The 20,724-nt window shown below is 44.8% G+C and overlaps 1 protein-coding gene across 4 annotated transcripts; it reads left to right on the forward strand.

The window, feature by feature from the left end:
* The first annotated feature begins 613 nt into the window (after window positions 1-613).
* LOC101061062 (bromo adjacent homology domain-containing 1 protein) lies at window positions 614-20,049 on the forward strand. 4 transcript variants are annotated; one of them, XM_011611927.2, is made up of 7 exons: window positions 614-1,237; window positions 12,010-13,782; window positions 14,270-14,610; window positions 14,709-14,868; window positions 14,990-15,069; window positions 15,488-15,579; window positions 15,756-20,049. In XM_011611927.2, the coding sequence occupies exons 2-7, from the start codon at window positions 12,030-12,032 to the stop codon at window positions 15,943-15,945; spliced, it is 2,616 nt and encodes an 871-aa protein (XP_011610229.2). In that variant the 5' UTR covers window positions 614-1,237; window positions 12,010-12,029; the 3' UTR covers window positions 15,946-20,049. The 4 variants fall into 4 exon arrangements, with proteins under 4 accessions (XP_011610229.2, XP_011610231.2, XP_011610230.2 ...); XM_011611929.2 differs by lacking the exon at window positions 614-1,237 and adding an exon at window positions 7,918-9,429; XM_011611928.2 differs by lacking the exon at window positions 614-1,237 and adding an exon at window positions 7,918-9,405.
* Window positions 20,050-20,724: the final 675 nt, after the last annotated feature.

Below are 20,724 nucleotides of genomic sequence, written 5' to 3' on the forward strand. Positions count from 1 at the left end.
TATGGAAGTTCAGAAAAGTGTTTTATTTAGTATTCTAGTGACATATGACCAAAAGATATACTTCCCCCCAAACATCACAGCAGTTTTTCCTCACAAAAAACAACGCCACCTGGTGGGGAAAACTGCCATCAGACAACTTAAATGTGTTATTGAGTGTTCATAAAATAGCACTAATGCCACAAGAGAGTCTCCATATTGAGGTGTGTGACACATGATGTGAACAATTATGTTATTTCATCCTTTGGGCATTTAAAATGATCCCTCTGAGAAATATTCATCATACTTATTAAAGTAAGGTACAAAACTATTGAATACAAGCTGAGGCAATTTCACACGTATGTGTGGTATTTTAATTTATTTGACCGCCTGTTCGTACCATAGCCGTTGGCAGAGACCACATATAAATGTTTATGGCTTTGACGCAGATTTAGCCGTGGGCCGGTCTGTTTCCAGGGGTTTCCAGGTGTTTCCAGGTTACTCGACCGTCAACAGCGCGCCTAATTACCGTCGCGGCGCATCTCTCCAACAAAGTTATCGCGGTGAAGGCGACCAGACAGCCCGCGCCTGTAGTTACGCGTGGATACCCCTTTAAAAGGCTCACCATGTTGCCATCACATGCTCCAGCGCAGAAGTGGGATGAGGATGTTCTTCTCGTTATGTAAAACGAAATCGTTACTTCTAAAGTCTGCGAAACGCAACTGCGGGGGGTACTTTTGAGGCTTGCTGCTTTTTGCGTGGCAGCAGGGGGAGCCCAGCCCTCCAACCCCCACCTTCTTTCTCTGTCTGTCTGTCAGTCAGTCATGTTGCGCTGCTAGTTGTTGTTCGGCAACAACGCAGCGGCTGGTGCGCAAAACTGGAAGCTCCGTGCGGTGTCGGTGCCAAGTGAGGGGTATTTAGCGACGTGTGTGCGGGATCTCCAGCGGCAGCAGTGGACGAAGCTGAGGAGAGAAGGGGAAAAAAAACCCAGAAACACCCAGAGCCAGCCTTCCTCTTTTCAGAGAGGAGTGTTATCGCTTCTTGTGAGAGTTGTTTGCTCCGTCCTCGCTTCTCGTCGTCCCTTTTTTTGTATAAAGCGGCGAAACATCATCGACATTTGGGGTTGTTTCCTCCTGTTGAGGCTGCATCGGAGAACCAGTCGAACGAGGCGGACTTGTCCTACCTATCCTTTCGGAGGGCAGGGTGCCCTGACTGGCTCAACATTAGGCGATAGTGTTGCCGCTTCACGGAGCTCCGAACGGTAAGTAGCGGCGGCTCCACCTTATCTCTTCCTTCACACTGGGTTTTCTATGGGGGGTCGTTTCCGCCCAGGGTGGATGCATGGACAACGTTTCTCTCTTTTCGTGTTCTGTGTTGTGTGGAAGCCGTTGCAGTGGCAGATAATGGCCATGATGATGAAGACGGTTCCCAGGGAGTGGTACTCTGCCGGACCCGCCGTGTTATCATAGTTGCCCCGCAGCCCCTCCACCTCCAACAGCCACCTAAGCGTAAGGCGATAGTAGTGCTTTGTCCGCCAACACAAGGTCAGCGAGAAGGGGCAGTAAGGTGAGGGTTGGGTCGTGATAGATAGATGCACCTGGATATCAACCGCGCTGCCTTCAGGCGCACTTAAGGACTGCAAACTTTATTGCAGTTGTTTGCGAAATTTCGCGCAATTGGCGCTTTCAACTTTGCGATTGGTGGCGAATCAGCCTTTAAAGTGAGAAAATGAGCCTCATCCAGGAGAATCTCTTGCGCAGGTAGATGATGTGGCTTCCTAAATGCCTACGCGTTTAGCCCACACCATGGTCTGCCGATGAGGTAATAAAAAAGACGATGAGCTCAGAAGCGATGATGCTGCTATGACATCATAGATGAAGCACCCCGGGGTGGCTCGGGCTGTCAGTGCGGGATCTCTCAGCTTCTTAGAAGTGATGAGGAGAAAGTGGCATCTGCAGGGAAAAACCTTGGAAAATAACTTCCTCCACTGCAGGATTTTGGCAGAGATTTTCTCATTTTTCTGGACATTTGATCTCTTAAGTGTGTTGATCAACAGTACAGAATTAAGACTGCGACGTTCTCAACAAAGCTTCACAGGGCGTTTCTGCGGTCATTGTAAAACAGCATTTTCAAAAAAGGTTTATGGGGCTTTATTTTAAATAATCATTCACACCCCTCTGTTCATGCTTCCAAGTTCTTATTTTACGGCCGTGTCCGTTGTTTCAATGCTGCTGTATATGAGACAGTCTGGCAGAGTGCATGAAAACGCTGATCTGTGGCCACCCGTGGTTGATCATTAATCCCTCGGCAGTTTCTTTTAGCAGACTTACCCTTTACTGGAACAGTGTCTCTTAACCACATTTCATCCCGCAATACATGCAGAACACCACCTCACTAAGCCTCCATAAATGTCATAAAACCTAATTCAGACATGCTTTAATGGCTCATACCTAGACCCACCATTAACACAGGCCTAATGATTGAGTCATAACTGTAGCACTAATCCACCGTGGTTTATCAGTGAGGCTCTGCTAATATCTGCAAATCACCAGAGGAGCGAGGACCGCTACAGTTATATTCCAGTCAGCCTGTTGTGGAAACTACAGCAAATGCCTGGGTAATGTTGACTTTTGCTTCTTTAGCAGCATATCTTTCAATCTTTGGGAGTAATCTGGCCCAAGATTGAGTGTTCCTCTTCCTCATAAATACATTAATAGGATATGCAGCCTATAGAGGTGAAAATATGTTCTATTTAAATGATTCTGCACTGACGAATTGCCCATGTCTTTAAACTACAACTCAAAGACGCTACCAGACAGTTCTGATATTGCATTATCAGCAGAAATAGTCTGAACCCCTCTGACAACTTATTTTATGTAACTTTTTCTGAAGTCCGTAGATAAAAATCCCTAACATTGCAGGAAAGATGTCAGATTCGGGCAGAAAAGCTTTGATTTTTCCACACTCGCCTCTCATAACTTATCAGGCTATCTTTGGATGGTGGAATCACTGAACGTTGCTCTGCCTCCTGTGCTTGGATCTATAAGAGAGCTTGAACCAAGCCAAACCTGAGGAAAAAACTCAAGTATTATTAGCATTTCATGCAAGCACTGAATTAAGAAAGCATGATCAAAATGTCATATTTCTACACTTTTTTCTAGCATTTCTTTGTCCACTAGATGACATCACAGTGTTATATGTTTCTTTTTAAATAATATTTGCACATTTCACTGGAAAAAATCAATCCTCTATTTTAATTAGGTATTTTTACATTGTTTCACAGGTTTTAGCCATACGAGGCAGTGATTGATAAAGATTATCCCAACTGTACACATTTATTATTCTAATGCTGCTGTTTGCTTTTCCTGTAATCCCATAAGTTTGAGCGGCAGCGCTCCATTCAGAGTGCCCACCTCTGGATGAATATCAATGTCTTTTATATAAAGGCCAGTTTAAGTGCCTGCATATGCGTCATCTGAACAGTTCCATACCCGAACTGTTATTAGCATCATGCTGTCTTGCTTTCATGGGTAGTAGCTTCTTTCACTTCATCTGCTGCCGTCGTCTTGAGGAGAGCCTGCACCTAAACACCACATTTACACTCTGAAAAACAACACATCCACTGGAGAAATTTAAACCAACCGCTTTACTGTTTATCACCCTATGGGTTTAACATTGTTGGAGCAAAAACATGCAGAACTACACCTTTCATTAAAAGTTTAGACTGGCAAATCTTAATAAGACGGTGTGCTCTTTCTTTTCTTTGATGCTTTGATGTTTGGTCACTAGTTGAAATAAGCAGCTCGATGCTGAACAGTTCATTTTAGCTGACCAGTTTAGTGTAGTTTTTGACTTCTTTGGCTTTTCCGATGTTTTTATAAGCGACAGAAGAAGACGAAATTATTTATGCTGTAAGCAAATCTCTGAAAAAAGGAGTGGAAAACGATTCCTCTCCCGAGGTTTGAAACGCTGAACGACTTTGGCTTCTGTAAAACACAGTTTGCTTCTTCTCGGTTCACAGAGAAGTGAAGGGTTCGCTGCTGCTTTAATTGATTCCATCCACAGTTTAAAAAAACATCCACAACTGCGGCAAAGTCTGAACCGTCCTACTGTGTATCTGCGTCCCTGCAGCCTTTTGAATCCATTTTTGGAGTATTTATTGATTTTATATGTAAGGAATCGGTGAGATTATTACCTCGATATGACATCTACTTCTTCAAATTCTCAGTATTTGACAGTAAAATCAAATATTTTCATTTCTAAAGTTCAGGCTTGTCAGAAAGTCCATTAAAGTCGGTGTTGATTGTAGGGGGCCTCTCCCAGCAGGGCCAGGTGGTTGTGGTCAGGCTGCGTCACTACCTGTTTCACTAAAGGGGTTTTTCTTTGTTTTATTATGGTGGTGTGCATTGTCAAACTTATTTCACAGAGTCACGAACACAGCACACACACGGGAGGGAGCGTTGCCATAGATTCGTTTGTTAGACCTTCGGGGGCCCCTACCGGCCTGGGTTCTTGAGCGGTTGCCTGCCTTCTCTTGGTGCCTCTGAGTATTAAAGTCAGCAAATTCCTGAATTATGTGCTTAATGTTTCTGTTTGTTCAGTCTGTAAGTATTTAAGATATGCACGTTCTTCATTAATTACATTAACATACTCTAATTTATTCTTTGTCCAAGTTCTGGGTTTACTTGGAAGAGTAAATAATGACATAATTAAGTTGTAGGAAACAACTAGTCAAACAACAATTCTTCAAATTGGACTGCATTGCTATAAAACAGAGCACAGTTCTCTTATTCTGACTTCATTTTACCTTTTACAGTTGACTAATTTAACCATTTAACTATAATTTAACTATATTTTACAGCTAGACAGTTGTTTTGTGTATTCTTGGGTTATCCTATTTTATGGTTAATATTATGCAGATGGAAACAGTGTTTAGAGATTTTAAATGAGTTGTATTTTTCTTGTTATTTTAAAGCCAAAATCCAATTTTCCTCAGTTGATAATGATGGCCATTTCAGTTCAAAATAATATTTGGTCATCATCAGTTTCATTAGAATAAATGTGAGTATTGCTTGTTTTAACAGGCCCCTTGTACGGGGAGCAGGGGCCCCGGAAGACTCTGCTCTTTCCTCCTGAGTGTTGTTGTTGAAGTTCATTATTGATGAAAGCGGCTGGCGGCGGTGGAGGTCACGTTCCGGGGTCCGCTCCGCTGATGAAGTTGCCGTTTTGAGGCGGCTGCGTGTGTGTTTGGGTCGGCTTCAGCAAAGTTCAGCGTGTTAATCAGCCGCTGTTGTTGCGATTCCACCGCCGTTCACCTCTGGTTAGATGGTATTTGATTAATTGCCGGAGCGTGAACCGTATAGTCTCCAATTGAACACACTGGCTCCCAGTTCTTAGCTCCCAGCGACACACTCTTGTTATTTTTATTTGATGGTGTGGTGGGATGGTTGGATATGAACCCAGTGACTGGAAAACTGATGGCCAAATACGCACAGAGCATATATATGCAAATAAAAACAATAAAAAAGAGAAGTGTGTGTTTTTGTTCTGCTGTTCATTGTGTGAATCTAATATGCAGGGAAGCTGGAGGAAGTGATTGTTTGATACTCAATAGACGGAAAAAAATGTGATTTCTTTTTTTGGTAGATAACATGCGAGTCGTGTTTAATGGAACAATAGGACTGATTGTGTCAGAATGTCTGCTATCGGCATGTATTGATTATTTGATATTACACAATGTGACAGCCACTGCAGCGGAGTATAAAGAGCCTTTTTTTTAAAAAAAATGAGAGAAGTCTTTTGTAGAGTCGGGTTGAATGTAATGACTGAGTGTTGAAGTGCCCTGTGGAGCTGTAACTCAGCTCTAATTCTGCTTTTCAGCCTTTCATCACGATTTCTCACCATTAAAAAGCTTTTGGTTAGGTAGCAAAGTGGCTATTTTCAGATTGCTCATTCACCTGAAAAAAAAAGCTTTTTATGGAGGATTTATGGAAAAGGAGGGACTACAGTACCTAGTTCTCTCTTTGCATTAACGTTTAACCAGCATGAGTAAAAATCAGTTTAAATCACTGTTAATAATCAGCTTTAAGATAAAAATCCTAAGCAAATCACAATTGCATTGGTCACAATTCTAACCAGAAACCTCACTTAATCTAGAATATGGAATCCTTTAATGGCGGGTGGCATAAATGTTCATATTTACAGGCTGCTTTCAACAGCCTTGCAAATTGTTCCACAAGCCGCAGCGAATCAAAAGGAAATGCATGGGAGGAAATGCACAGCGTGTCGGGGAGGTGCACGCCAGGCTGAGCTACAGGGTTCTCACTGACACCGTGGGCTCAACACAGAAGCACAACCTGGCCTCTAGTCAGTATATCTGTCATTAGAACATCTTTCAACGATTGCTAAATTGGGGTTTAGTTAAGACAAATTTCTGTAGAATAACTGTAATAAAAAAGGGAAATTGTGCTAATTGACACATATTATTATACATATATTAACTGTATGTTTATGGACAGGTGTAAACAGTTCATATCATTTCCTGCTATAGGCCAAAAACCTGCAAAGGTGTTTGTGCCCTGTCCAGGGTGTATCCTGCACCCCTGCTTTGCATGATCGGAAGCAGCCCGTCCAGCCCGTCCTGTCCTCTGCAGAAGAATCGTCCCTCTTTGCAGACAGACTACACAAAACGTCTGGCGACTTTTTTTTTTTCGTCAAAATGATCTAACGACCGTGTGACCTCATCTATCCGTGTCCCGCTCGCTGCAGACGGCGGCTCTATTCTCTCAACAGGAGGCACAAAGAACATAAAATAGATTACACTTGAATCGGTCTGAGCTCCCTCAGACTGGGGGTGGAAATAACATGCGTGTCCTTGAGCACGGACTGATTCAAGTGTACTCTACCCAAGAAATTTAAGCACATTCGGAGCAGCAAACTCTAAAAACACATACAGTTTCGGCGGGAGGCAGGAGCGATAACTCAGGACACTGCGGTTAAGTTCTTATCTCTAAGGAAGGATTTTTTTTATCACACTGACAGGATGGATTTACATTCAAATGTTTATAGACATGCGCATTTTTTGGGTTTAATTTTAAACTCCGCCCTTGAAACGTATATTGGCAGGCTTTGGAACATTGTTCAGAGGGACATCAGGTTGGGAATCGCAGTGAAAGAAAAATAAATAATTAAGTGGATCCTAAAGACTATGAGAGGAGATAAGCGCAGAGGATGCATGATTTATTTATTTGATTTTCAGAGCTGTTACAGAAAAGAACCTCAACAATTATCTGTCAGCGAAGGTCACAGGGAGGCAAGAATTACTGTAAATGTGTCAGAGTTTTCATTGTCACAGCATAGTTTTTCCTGATAATACTAGTCTCCCTATTTTTAAAGTGATCATAGTACGTGTGTTACCACGGCGCAACTACTATTTATCGGCTCATTAGCGCTTTGACAGATCCGTTGTGTCACAATCATTGCGACTGCGAGGATCGTATTTGAGAATCCACATCGGTTTGCTAGCAAATATCCATGAACTGAAGGGTCCATTATGCTTGTCACATCCAAGAGGTGTTTTGGTCCGGAAATGAATCTTTTCAGCAGGGTCTCTGTTGGTCCTGTGTCCTGGTAGGCTGCCATCTTTGCGATGGCTGCTATTAAAAAAAGGCGTTTTCAGCCATGCTAAAGGCCCTTAATGTCAGCAGAAAAGCTAATTGAAGCCTCTTCTTCATATTTTTTTTGCACATTAGAAATCCACAAGGTCTGGAGTTTATTAGGAGCTTATCAGGGTTGGCCAGAGTGTGGCTTTCTCAGTAGAAAAAATATCATTATGGGTCCGTTGTAAACACCCAATGAAATGCAAATCACTGGAGGAGATGATCTAGGGTTATTTTAATTATAACAGGTGTCTGCTGCTGCTGTTGGAATGGTCAAGTAATTCCAGGGGTTTACCTTCCTGCATAGACCAATTTTGAGGCTTTATAAGCATCATTGTCCAGCGAGGTTAATGTCAGGACATTGTTTTCAAGCCTTTAGGGCCTGGAGCTCTCTGTTTTTTCCCTTGAGCCTACCTGGAAAGCCTTGCAGCATCTAATGGAACAGCAGAAGCAGCAGAATGATCCTCTAAGACACAGAGCAGCACAAGCGTTAACGACAAAGGAACAATCACGTTCCTACACAATGTAACCAAGAGGAATTATAGGGGAGATGGTTGTAATATAGCCAAGGAAGCAGGAAGTAAGGAAGGCTTAGGCTCCTCTAATAGGGCTTCTTTTTTAGCTATAGCAGTAGGACAGAGGACAATCATCTGAGCAATCAGCTGATGCGGCCTGGCACAAACTCAGCAGAGCTTTCAGCAGAGCACGGCTCACGTCTGCACTCAATCTTCATCAGTCGTGATCCGCTGTGCATCGTCCAAAAAACACAAATGATCTCTTAAAAATGCGCATAAGTAGCGCACCAGGAAAAGTGTTGACGGGATAGAAAGGTATTAAAGATTATTGATGTGTTTCTTTTCAAATCTGTGCGTGTGTGTGTGTGTCAGCGTGAGTTCTTCCGACACTGCATTGTAATAATTTTTTTTAAAGTAGCTAAAATAAAGATTTTATACTGTCACATGACCTGAAGGAGGTCTCCAATGGGACTTTATAGCAAGGTTCTGGGTGATTTAAGTTGTTCAATTCCAACATTTGTGTCGCTGACCATAAATTCAGACGCCAGTTTTCTATTTTTCCCTTTGACAGGACATGTTTTTACAGTTTGGTGCACGCTCCACTGTTGTGGTTTGGCCATGGCAGTCTGACAGGGTGATGTTTGCCTGTCTTAGCTGCGACATCAGCCTCTCCTTACTTGTGATTCTGCATGAAATATTAGTTTCTTGTCGATTCTTCCCCACAATAAGCGTTTGGAGGACGGAACCACCCGGTGCTTCAAGTGGAGTTTTTTTGCAAATCATTGAATGACCAACCAGGAAGAGCACAAGCGCACGAACACACACACATAAACGCACGTCTCGCACGCAGCGCTACCGTCCTCTCTCTCTCTCTTCCTCCACTCCTCCCCAGCTCTCCCAGTTTACTGAGCTCTGCCATCGCACCAGTCCGGCGTTTCTCCCCCCACCTCCCCGCCTCCCGCACCCTGCGCTCTCTTTCCCCGCAGATTTTGCTCGACGGTTCCGCGGCCGGCAGCAGGAAGCGAGTCGGAGAGCGGTAAGTTAGGAACCCCCGATGGTTTCTGTTGCGATTTCGCCCTGAATGTTTGAAGTTGCTCCGACTGGCCAGCCGCCGTTCGCGGAGGAGCGCAGAGCCCATTTTTCCTCGCTTCGTGCACCAGAAGCGACACACGGGGGCTGGCTGCTACGTGCCATATCCTCCCGAGTCTCCACCAGGACTGATCCGAACAGCCGCCGCGTCGCTAATAAAGATTCCGGTGAGGAAAATATGCTCAACAGAGGTGACTGCCCTTTATTTTGCGTGGCGTGTGTGCGTGTTTGTGTATCGTCCACCCCCCTCTTTCTACTCTCAGCCCATATTTAGAGCCTGACTGGCTACTTCAGATGGCCAGGCTACGTCGATCCCTCCTGTATCCCATCCTGCCGCCTCTCTCGGTCACTAAATGTTAATTTACGCATGTGGTCCGCGGATCTATTGTGGCGTGCCCGCATGCGGAGCTTCCTCGTCTCATCGGTGGATCTGGCTCTTCCAGCTCACGGCTGCGGCGCAAGTCTCGGAAGAAAGGCAGCCGCCGACAAACGCGATGTTTTCAAATTCTTTCAGTCTTTTATCTCTTGTCCATAAACCTCATCGGCGTCATGCCGCCGCGCCGCGCTGCGCTGTCACCAGCCGCGCCGAGAGGAATGGGAGTAACATGAGCCCGTCGGATCGCCTCGAACCAGGTGCTTCGGTGTGTTTTTGTCGATGCTCCGGCCTTGGTTGAAAGTTGGAAAGGGAATAGGTGTGGAAAACAGGTGGATGTAGGTAATTAGAGGTTTAATGAAGGTGGCTGAGTTGTTTCTGGCTGGTGTTACCAAGGAGTCCGTGTTGGCGATGTGAGAGTTGGGTTCTTCATGTTGGTTTCTCATTTCCTAACATGCTGCTTTAACTTTTTCCTACGCCTTTATGATACAGGCTGTTCTTTAGGACATTAACTCCTTATCAACTTTGTCATTTCCAGACAATATACAATTAGGTGGAAATTTATCTGGTGATAAAACACTTTTATTAGGTGCTGGTGTCAGAATGGACCCTGAATTACCCCCCCAGATCTTTTATCAGGTGTTCTGCTTATCTGATGAAGCTGAGTGATGTTTATGTGAGGGGGACACGACAGGAAGTGTAAGGTCAGCCGCTGGGCTTTCCACTAGTTTATGTCCGGCCGGGTGGAAACAGTGGCAACCTCCAGACACACATGGCGACCGGGCCGCAGCACTTTTGAAAGTGATACAAATGTGCCAGAGCCAACAGCAATGGTGCGAGGTCCCAGAAAAAATACGCAGCCTCTGCCATTATGTCATGTGAAATTGCTGAGCCCAGATTAACGTCTATAGCAGCAGCGCGTGGAAAAAGCTCCGAAGGTTTATTTTCCAATACATTTGAACCCATCCCAGGCAGGCTTCACATCTGAAACCATGCTCGACTCTGTCAGATGAGGAAGAACTGCCTCTGGGGAAAAACAGTCATTTAAACGAGGTTAAATTGATTGTGGATAATTAATACATCACAATCATATTCCAGTATTTGTCTAACTTGACACCTGTGCTGAGGTGCAACATGTTTGATACTGAAGAAAATCCTTAATTGCTTGTGCATCCTGTTGTGTTTTCTGCAGAGGAAAACAAATATTATGGTCAGCATTGTGTGTGACGAGCTGTTTTTTGTTTTTTTTTACCTTATAATGGCGCAATGCCTTGCTTAGAGTGACTAGAACAAGCTGTGTTTTAAGAGCAAAAATAAAACAATTTCTTGCGTTATTTCCCACCTACGCTTCCCAAAGTTGCCTCACAGCAGCTTCTGAAAACCATTTTCATGCTTTTATAAAGTCTGAGCACTAAAAAAAACAAAATACAGCATCAAGGTAGACAAAATAGATGTCAGAAAGTGAAATTATGTTTTATTTAAAGAACAGTTGCTTCGATTTGTGATTCTTTAATACTTTCAAGCTGTTTGTTTGCTGATTTCCTGTCCCGTCATTCCTGTCGGTGTACATTCACATACGTTTAGTTGATGTAAAACTAGACAAATGCATTTATTTTGCATATTCAGGTGTAATTTGCAGTCATGTTTTATTTTAAAGGAAACAGTGTTCACACAGTTGAGTATCTTGGTTGAAATATGTGCATCAGACTGACTGTAGAAATAGATTATAGAGAGAACATTTCGCTGCTTCAGCTACTTAAGGCATTTGGCTCGCCCATTTGTCCCATTTGACTCGGTTAAGCTCTGTGTTTCAGTTGGCTTTTCGCCGTTTTCCCTTCAAACTAAACATTTGTGCTAAACAGTCCTTTAACAAGCCGTTAATTGCAAGCTCTGTTCGCACATTGATAAGACGGCGCGCTCAGTGAGCAAATTACAGAGGGCATCGGTTTCCTCTGTGCTGCATAAAGAGACATGAGCGTACAGCTGGAGCTCACCATATGATCATACCCTATGCATTCGCTTGATCACCAAACCATTCAGCTGAATGTACCCGTCACCGAGTCTTTATGAAGCACACTTGCATTCATGTATGCACCGTGTTTATTTTTTGCCATAGTACGACAGCTTTATGCACTTTTACGGCCCCTCTCCAGCTATACATGTTCATTATTGTGCTGGGTGGCGAAGAAAATCCATTTGATTCGCCAAAGAAATCCAGAGTTCACAACCTTGACAGATGTTGTCCATGCAGCTGCTGGGGCAAGTTTTCTAAATAGTGGTTCCTGTGCACAAAAGGGACTCAGGAAAAGACTCCAAGATGACAATGACAATCAAGTACAGCAAAGGTGACCAATATGAGTGCTGTAATTTTCCCTTCTTCTACATTTCTTCTTTGTAGGCCTTGACTAGAAGCATGTGATGCCTCAAGCCAGAAAAGCCATTTCCCCCAGGGAGAGCAACAGTGGTGTCGAGTGGTGGAGTAACCGCGCTCTCTGGCCACATGGTGGCACTATGGGGGGCACCCAGCTTGAGCGCTCTCTGCGATTCGGGAGGACAAAAAAGATAAATGAGGTCTTCAAACCGAAGAAGAATCCAGCCAAGAGGATGAATGACAAAAGGGGAACAACAGAAAAGTCAAAGGAGCACAAAAAACTCAGCCAGAAGCGTGACAAGAAACGGGACCGCAAGCTGTATCCTTTAAGGGGGAGGGCAGGCGCTTCAGATGGGGAGGGCCTCAGCTGCCATGTCCTCCTCACCCGTTTAGAGGAAAGTGTCCGCGAAAAGGGCAGCTCTGAAAGAAAGGGGCGAAAGGAGCAGCGGCGACATTTATCCCACAAATCCAAACCTAAAAAAGGAAAAATCCGCGAACGAAAAGAGGAGAGGTCGTTAACAAAGACGAAATCAAAATCAAACACTCCAGGTCACGCAGGGTTCAGCCTCGTCCCGCAGCCCCGTAAACGCAGGCTGGCGTCTCTAAATGCTGAGGCAGTGAACAGCCTGCTGCTGGAAAGAGCTAGCGACCCTCAGCCAGCAGCCAAACAGGCTCGGAGACAAGAAGATCCGATGAATATGCAGATCACCGTGGATCCGGATCCAGGCAGGAGTGGTGTCTCTGCTGGTCTGAAGGTGCCTCGAGGAGGTATGAAAAACTCCACCTCTCACAAACCTGTGCCGTGCCACACCTCTAAGCAAGCCAAGAAGGCCTCGAATGTTCGTGAGGAGAGAAAAGGGATGAGTCTGGAGAATCTAGATGCCCCTGCCCCGAGAAGGTTGGCTGGACTCAACGCTGCAGCCCTGCTGAAGTTAACCAGCTCCTCCGCAACCAGTAAGCAGAGAGTCAAGCCCGCACCCACAGCGACTGTCACGTCAGACTGCAAAGCTTCAGCTGCCGTCTCGAACCCAAAACAGCCCTCCAGAGTCAAGCTCAAACAGAAGGGGCACTCACACAAGCAGAAAGGGAGAAAGGCCCCTCACGCTCACAGTGGCTGCACGGCCTGCAAAAAGAAGGCAGATTTCGAGCCCAAAGTGGAATGGGACACGACTAACTGCGCACATCGGCTGACCAAACCAGGCTACCAGTCACGCATGCTGGCGTATCCACTGAAGCAAGTGAAGGAGGAGCAGCTGGAGACAGACCTGAGCCCATACTACTGCTGTCCAACAGACGGTTCGGTGGAATACTGCCACCGCTTGGCCTTCTTCCTTGGCCAGCAGCCCTACAGGGAATCAGACGATCAAGCCATGCCCCCGGTCAAGCGCGAGTGCCTCGTATCCACACCATCACTGACGCATTCCCATCCGCATACAGCTCTGACCCTCAGCCCCCACCCCTGCCTCTGCACCGCTGATCACTGCTTCTCCAGTTATTACGTACACATCGCCCACCCGACACACGCTGGAACGGCGTCTGCGAGTCTGGCCTCGCGCTCTCTTAACTTTGCACCGTCTGGTTTGTGTCCCAGTCGGATGACTGGGTCCAAGCTTCTCGGTCCGCAGATGTCCCACACCTCACAACTGGCACACCCCGCCTTCTGCAACTCGGTGACATCGCCTTGTTACGGTGACTCCTGTGGGATCAGCGGTTACACCTACAGAGCCATGCCTCCCGTCACCAGTAGGGGGTGCTCTTTTAGTCCCGGATGCACTGGATGTACACACAACATTAAAACAGGTGAGTTTGGGGAGAAAAATAGGTAAGCATCTAACTTTCAGGGTGTGGTGAGACAGGTACGCCACAAAGAAATAAACAAACTAAGACTTAAGGTCACTTCCAGCCAGAATCTTGTAGGACATTGAAGAAAGCGACGGTGTGTGATTCAGATATCAACCAAATTTCTACACAATTACGAGCTCCACCTTTAACCCCAGTTTGTGTGGCTTCCAGTATGAAAGAACGTATTATCCCAGTGTTCTACTGGGATCAGTTTATCATTCAGGCATAAAGCTTTCTATGTTGTTAAATGGTGGCCTCAAGCTATTTGTGTGCTCCAACCAGTGAGAGAGCTCCTTGTTGATGTGGGTTTTTTCATAAAAATGTGCGCATAAAATCAGGAACCTTGAGGATCTAAATTTAAATTGTGCTTAATTACTTAGCAATTATCTGTCGTTAGGTGCAAATCTGATCCTTTTTGCTGTATTGTGTATTCTTTCCTTTGCAGAGGGTTACTCCTCCACTCAGGGTGAGCTCAGCCCCTCCCTTATGGTCACCCCTGGGTCTAAATGCCCCCTGCCCACCTCCACTCAGACCAAACCCCACCCGTTGACCCCTCTTTCAGGGCGAGACCAGCCCCAGGCCAAATTAAAGGTAGCCAGAGAATGCCCCAAAAGCAGCAAATCCTCAAACAGCTCCCCGTCCACAGGCCACACGCGGTTGCCTCAGAAACAGCCGCTGCCCCTGCCAAGTTTGAGCAACGCCAAACAGAAGCGAATGAGCCGCAGGCGTGCCACAAATGGCTGGCGGGCAGTAGGAACACCTACGGAGAGGGAGGTCTTTATCGCGGTAGGTTATTTGTCAGCTTTTTTCCACCACATAACTTAACTGAGCAAATTCCATTTTAATGAGAATTGAATCTGTCCTTGTTGGCGTGCGTCTGTCAGGGAGAGGATGAGCTGGCCCTGCGGCAGTGTTACGAAGGCGTCGAGAGGGACGGCGAAGTGATCCGCGTCAGGGACACTGTGCTGCTGCGATCCGGCCCCAGGAAGAAAACACTCCCATATGTCGCCAAGATATCAGCACTGTGGGAGGACCCTAAAACAGGTACTAGACTGTGGAAGAGGAGGAGAGGGACCATGAATAAATACATCTAAGTGGACAAGAAGGGGCTGAGATTGTTTACCTGTGAGTGTGTGTGTGTGCGTGTTCTAATTTGCCTCCTCAGGAGAGCTGATGATGAGCCTTTTCTGGTACTACCGGCCTGAGCACACACAGGGAGGCAGAGATCCCAGCACACACTGCGAGGTGAGGCTTTAAAGAACTGAGGCCACGATTACATGATTAGAAGGAAACTGACACAAAGCAACATTATTTGACACATCTGGGTGTTTCCTCTTAATAGTGTAGCAGCTACATATATCAAGTGTGGTTTGTAGTGCCGCAACAACAAATCCACATGCCCAAGAAACCAGTAGCTACTGTGTATAGCTACTGTTAGCATCAGTAAAATACAAAAGTGGTGATATTTTATAGAGTTCTCAATAATCCCCCTCTCAGTTAGCACACATGCTAGAATATTACTCACGTTTTCCTCCATAATTGACATTTAGTAAGTGCTGAGACGAGTAGAGTTTTTTTTGTCACAACACTCGGCATTGAAAAGTTTTTGTCTCTATTGATTCCATTCTAATGCAAATCGCTTGTACACCCACTGTGATTTCAGAATGAGATTTTCGCCTCTCGGCATCAGGATGAAAATAGTGTGGCCTGCATAGAAGACAGATGCTACGTTCTACCACTCGCTCAGTACTGTAGGTAAGCGAGCGCACGCAGAAGTACACACCGGCAGTTAAAAGGGAGTGTGTTTAAGTGGGGGTTGGCGTTGTTTGGTTTCATTAACACCTCAGCGTCTGACGCCTGTGGAGGAATTTCTTGCTGATTTTTTTATTACAAACAAGTTCACATGTCGTTTGAATCCTCTTCCTACTTAGATTTTGTGCCTTGGTGAAGCGGCGGGCCGAACATGCCCCTCCTGGCAGCGCCAGCATGGTTCCCTGTCGTCCCGACTTCACCCCTCCTTTCCACCGCTGCGTGCCCACAGACGTCGACCCCGAGCTGGTCTACCTCTGCCGCCACGTCTACGACTTCCGCTACGGCCGCATCCTGAAGAACCTGCAGTAGAGGGCGGCGAAGAGGAGGCGTGTCAGCGGTCCGTGAATGAATCTTAAATCGGCACAGACCCTCCGGACAGTGGTGGGCGGGGTCAGGAAGGGTGGGGGTTGCTGAAGGATTAAATCCTTGTCTTTTCTGCTGGTGACCCTTGTGAGGAGAAGACAGGGGGCGTGTTGGACTTCATGAAGCACAGTCACATGACTACGTGGAGGCAGATCTCAGAGCAGCTGTATTTCCCAGTTTGGAGGCAAGAGGAAGTGAGAGTTCATCATATGGCTCCTGTGCCCAAGGAATACTGAGTCCCAGTCTGAACTGGGCTGCTGTCGGGATCTTGTCACCCCAGAGCATCTTAGCACAACAATCATGGTTGTTTGATTTGTAACCTAGTGCCTGTGCTTCCCCAGGAACACAAGCCTACGCTGTCAGCTCAGTGTAAACGGCACTCACCCTGCCGGGGTGAAAGAGCAGCTAATCGACAGTGTCGTCTCAGTCCTCCTGATCTGAGTTTGTTCCACTTAGTGTGTTTTTGTTTGTGCGCGTGAATGCACGAGTGGAGAGTTTGTGTGTGCGTATTGTCACTGTAAATGGATTAATGTGGGTACGTGCGATGGTTCTTTAGGAGGCTTTCAGGCAATCAGACCAAACAAACAGCTTTAGAGGAGGCAGCGCTTCCCTCTCCCACTCGTCATCTCTTCTTCTGATCGACGCGACGCACAAATGATGCGTTTTCATACCAAACGTAACTGTAAAGCAGGGTGAAGATACACATGACAAAGAATTCTGGAATTCCAAACCAACACAGCTTCTTCTAAAGGCCTGTAATTATGTAACGATCAATCAGCAGTCTTATGTCAGTTTCCCCTTTTATTATCTCATCGTTGCTCGTGTCTGTGACTAAACAGCCAGCTTATGGGTGTGATCTGTCGCTTCAGTTATCTCTTATAGTCCGATCTTGATTGATTTAAAGCTGAGGCCTGCAAATGCTTGAACAAATAAATTGGATTTATTCTAATATAGTGGAAAAAACAGGCATTAACATGGATGGTTGACATGGTGCGACTTCCTCCTAAAAACAATGCACTCATGTAGCACCGATGATGTCGTGTGTGCAGAAACACAGTCTAATACCTAATGCTCTCTGTTATGATTTAATGAAATGCTTTTGTCAAAAATACCCCTTAAAAATGCTTAAATGTCCTACTTAAAACTAGCCAACGCGGGCCGATATACACCCTCTGGTGGCTGGTCTTAATGTTGGGAAACACAAAAAGTTTAATACGCGACAACGTAGATGTTTTTTTAAACCCCACATCGTTTCATGCGCTGAAAGGATCTGTGGCATCGTGCACAGCAGCAACTAGCTTTCCATATTTTCACTCATACAAATTATTGGGAGATCTATAATCAAGATGACCACCAGGGGGCTTTAACAGGCTCTTGTCATTGTTAGAGCTCTAATGTTTATTCTCTTGTTCGCGCTCTCAATAATGTCAACCTGTTGATCTCATCTAAACCTAATTTCATCATATTCTTCCTCTCAACTCCCCAAAGACAAACCAAAGGTTTAAAGCCAGAGCCCTCATCTCCTCTCTTTCTCTTTTCTGTTTGTCAGCACTTCTGCCCTTGTTCCCTTAGAATATTGCACTAATCCTTCCCTTGATTAATTAAAGTTTTCTCTGTGTGTGTGCCCGCATGAACCTGTGTGTGTGTGTGTGCGTGTGCGTGTGTGTGTGTTTTCTGTAGAGGAAAAGGAAACAATAAGGAAACTGGCTGCTTTTGTCATTGCAGACTGTATATTTTTATTCTCTCAACAGTAGACAAATTGACCTGTTGGTCATGGGACCTGGTGCACAATCATATGGAATATATAATACATATGCTATATATTCCCAGAGTCATTCCATTTGATTTACAATCTGCGCTGGCATATAAATATACTATATATGTATGTATCCACACTGTTAGTGATTAGATTTGAGGAAGGTCGCCTGACGGAGGCCGTGTGGACAAACGTAGCGCCACGCTAGTTGTGTTTTTGAAGGAGGGGAGGGCGTTTGCGGGGAATGCGTGGGAGCGTGTTCGATACTTACTCGAGTTGTACTGGAGTTTCAGACCGTGCCCTCAATTTTTTGCCTTTTAACCTACAAGTGTTAGAAAACAAGTAGTGCCAGCGAGTGTGTGTACATTTTTTTTGTTCTGTTTAAAAAAGCATAAAGAGTACCCGATTGCTTTCCTACACAGTTTCAACATTGGATGATACGCAAAACAACCCTAAAAGCCATTTTCTCTGAGCAGCACGACTCCGAGCCCAGATCAAACCTGATCGCCTGGGTTTTTGTTTCTTGAAGATATATATTCTCCTACTTTACACTTTTTCCTTAGTCAGACTATTTTATTATGTCAATTTCCTAAGAAGGCATATGCAATATATTTTTAGACTATTTTTGGAAAATGAACGTAACAAATTAAGAAAGTAATATGCATCAGTTATATTTTGTTTTCAAACCAGTTTAGTTATTGCAGCATTTAATTGAGTTTTGACCAAAATGAGGGGACTCAACGGCATCATGTGACCCGAGGTCGCCGATGAGCGAGTAGCGAGAAACTCCCTCCGAGGCCGTTGCTAATGATGAAGTGCACATATCTGAACCCAGGAAGCACCGGGCACTCTTTAACAAACTGACAGCCAATGCACAGTGTAGTATTTTTGCAAGATCTGTAATAATTATATTTAAAGTAAGACAAAAAAGAATATTTAAATGGAGTAAACAATATGTTATATTAAGATTTCAATTTAACTTATTTGGAAATACTGTAATTGATTAAATATATCCTGTTTGTGCTTCAGGACAGAATTGTTCTTTATTTGTGAGTCTAGAAATGAAATGAGTGAGATGTAAATGTTATTTTATATCATTTTGGCGTAGATGGGGGGGCAGACCAAAGCACACTCTGACAGACTGTGGAACCATCTAAACTTCTTCTGATTCCAAAACTCCACCACATTAAGCTTAAGCAGGATGTTTGGGAGAATGGCGTGGTCACCTGAGAGTCTATTGATCTATTCTATTTGGAGAGAGATGGACAAGGTGGTGCCGGGACAGGACGGGACGTCCTCTGCGCCCCAGTCTAATCACTTCTCCAAATGTTGATGCTTTGTAACTACCCACTTTCAGTGGGTGACCCTTTAGGCCTGCAGGCAGGCCACTCTAGCACCCGACCTTCGCTTTGGTGTTGTGTCGTCAGTCCGCAGTAAAGGTGCGATACTGATGTGCAGATGACCCAGCAGATGATACCACCTCTGTACCGTCACTGATTGGGATTTTGGACAAAGAGCCACAATGACGTGCATTTCTATGTAAGAAGCAGATTGGAATCAGGATTAGCCCCTCTCCCACCATTAGCCAGCCACCGTCATTCTTCCAAATGCGCATGTTGATCTCTGTCCCCTAGAGGGCAGAACTCTTTTGTGTCTGCTGAAAGCTGCCGTGGTTGCCTTCCAGCACTTTCCTCTCCATGTCATCTACTTTCGCATCCCTTATGGTGACTGAGATCAACGCAGAAGGTTCCTGGAAACGGGGCCGAAGAACACTTAGAGAGGGAGTCGCCATGAGTCACTCTCCCAAGTGCTGCCGTCAGGCCTGCAGAAAAAAGCATGAGTAGATTATATGTTATTATTTATGTGACTTAATTTCCCAGCAGCTTTGCATGAAGGCAGTTGCATCCTCTGTTACCATGACGATGAGGCATTGCCGGTACTTGGGAGAGGTCTGCGGGGTGTCCAGAATGGGTGAAACTATCAGTGATGTCATACAGGAAGTTTACTCGCTCAGTGATGTGGCAAAACGAAAGCAACCCACAAATGTATGCTTTCTGTGCAGTCTGTTCGGATGCTTGTCATCATATATTTTGATATATTTTAGAAGAAAATGGGATAGTCTAAAAAATCTAGATATTTTTTGAGGATAGAAGCGATGTGTGTACCCGATTATTGTCACTTTGTCACACTTTCTGGAAAATCTGGGGGATTTTTTTTTGGAAGAAATGTATAACATCCCTGATTTAATGTTTAATTAAGAGAATATTTATAAATTGAAAGTCCTTTGTGAAAATCCATCGTGTGGCTTTTTATTTCACCTTGTAGAAAAGCAATTTTTCCTTTTTAAAAAAGATCTATTGGAATTGATATTCTGGAAATATAACATCTAAAATCAAAACCTTCTTGTTAATGGCCTCTGGGCCTCCCATGAATAGATTAATTTTGTATAATGCATCATTTTACCTTTAACGAAAGGAAAAAAGACAACTGAGAATTCTCAGAGTAAAATGAAAATGAAATGAAAATATTCAACCTCTGCCCCTTCTCTGCTCTACTTATGGCAAAAGTTAGCCTGAAAATAATTCCCCGTTTCCAAAGACACGTCTAGTACTGAAGTACCTGAAATTAAGAACAATATCTATCTGATTTAGTTTTTTCTGCTTTAAACTAATGTAACTGCGGACAATCTCCACACGAGGTCGGTAGTGAGCCCCCGGTCCCAAAGGTCAGGGTCACGCTTTTGACCTTTTCACACTGATTTGTCTCGGAGAGGAAACAGGTTTGAACTTTCTCCCCTTCCTCTGTTTTTTTTCCTTCTCCCCCAAATGTCCTTGTCAGAGTCTTGTGTGGCCTTTAGCCATCACACAAGGCCTTAGAAGCAGATGGTGGCTTGTATTCAAGAGTACTTTATTGATCCCTTTAGGGGGTGTCCACCAGGGAAAAATACAGGTAACTGTATACAGGTAACT

This window comes from Takifugu rubripes, chromosome 16, assembly GCF_901000725.2.
Source record: "Takifugu rubripes chromosome 16, fTakRub1.2, whole genome shotgun sequence".
NCBI classification, from domain to species: Eukaryota; Metazoa; Chordata; class Actinopteri; order Tetraodontiformes; family Tetraodontidae; genus Takifugu; species Takifugu rubripes.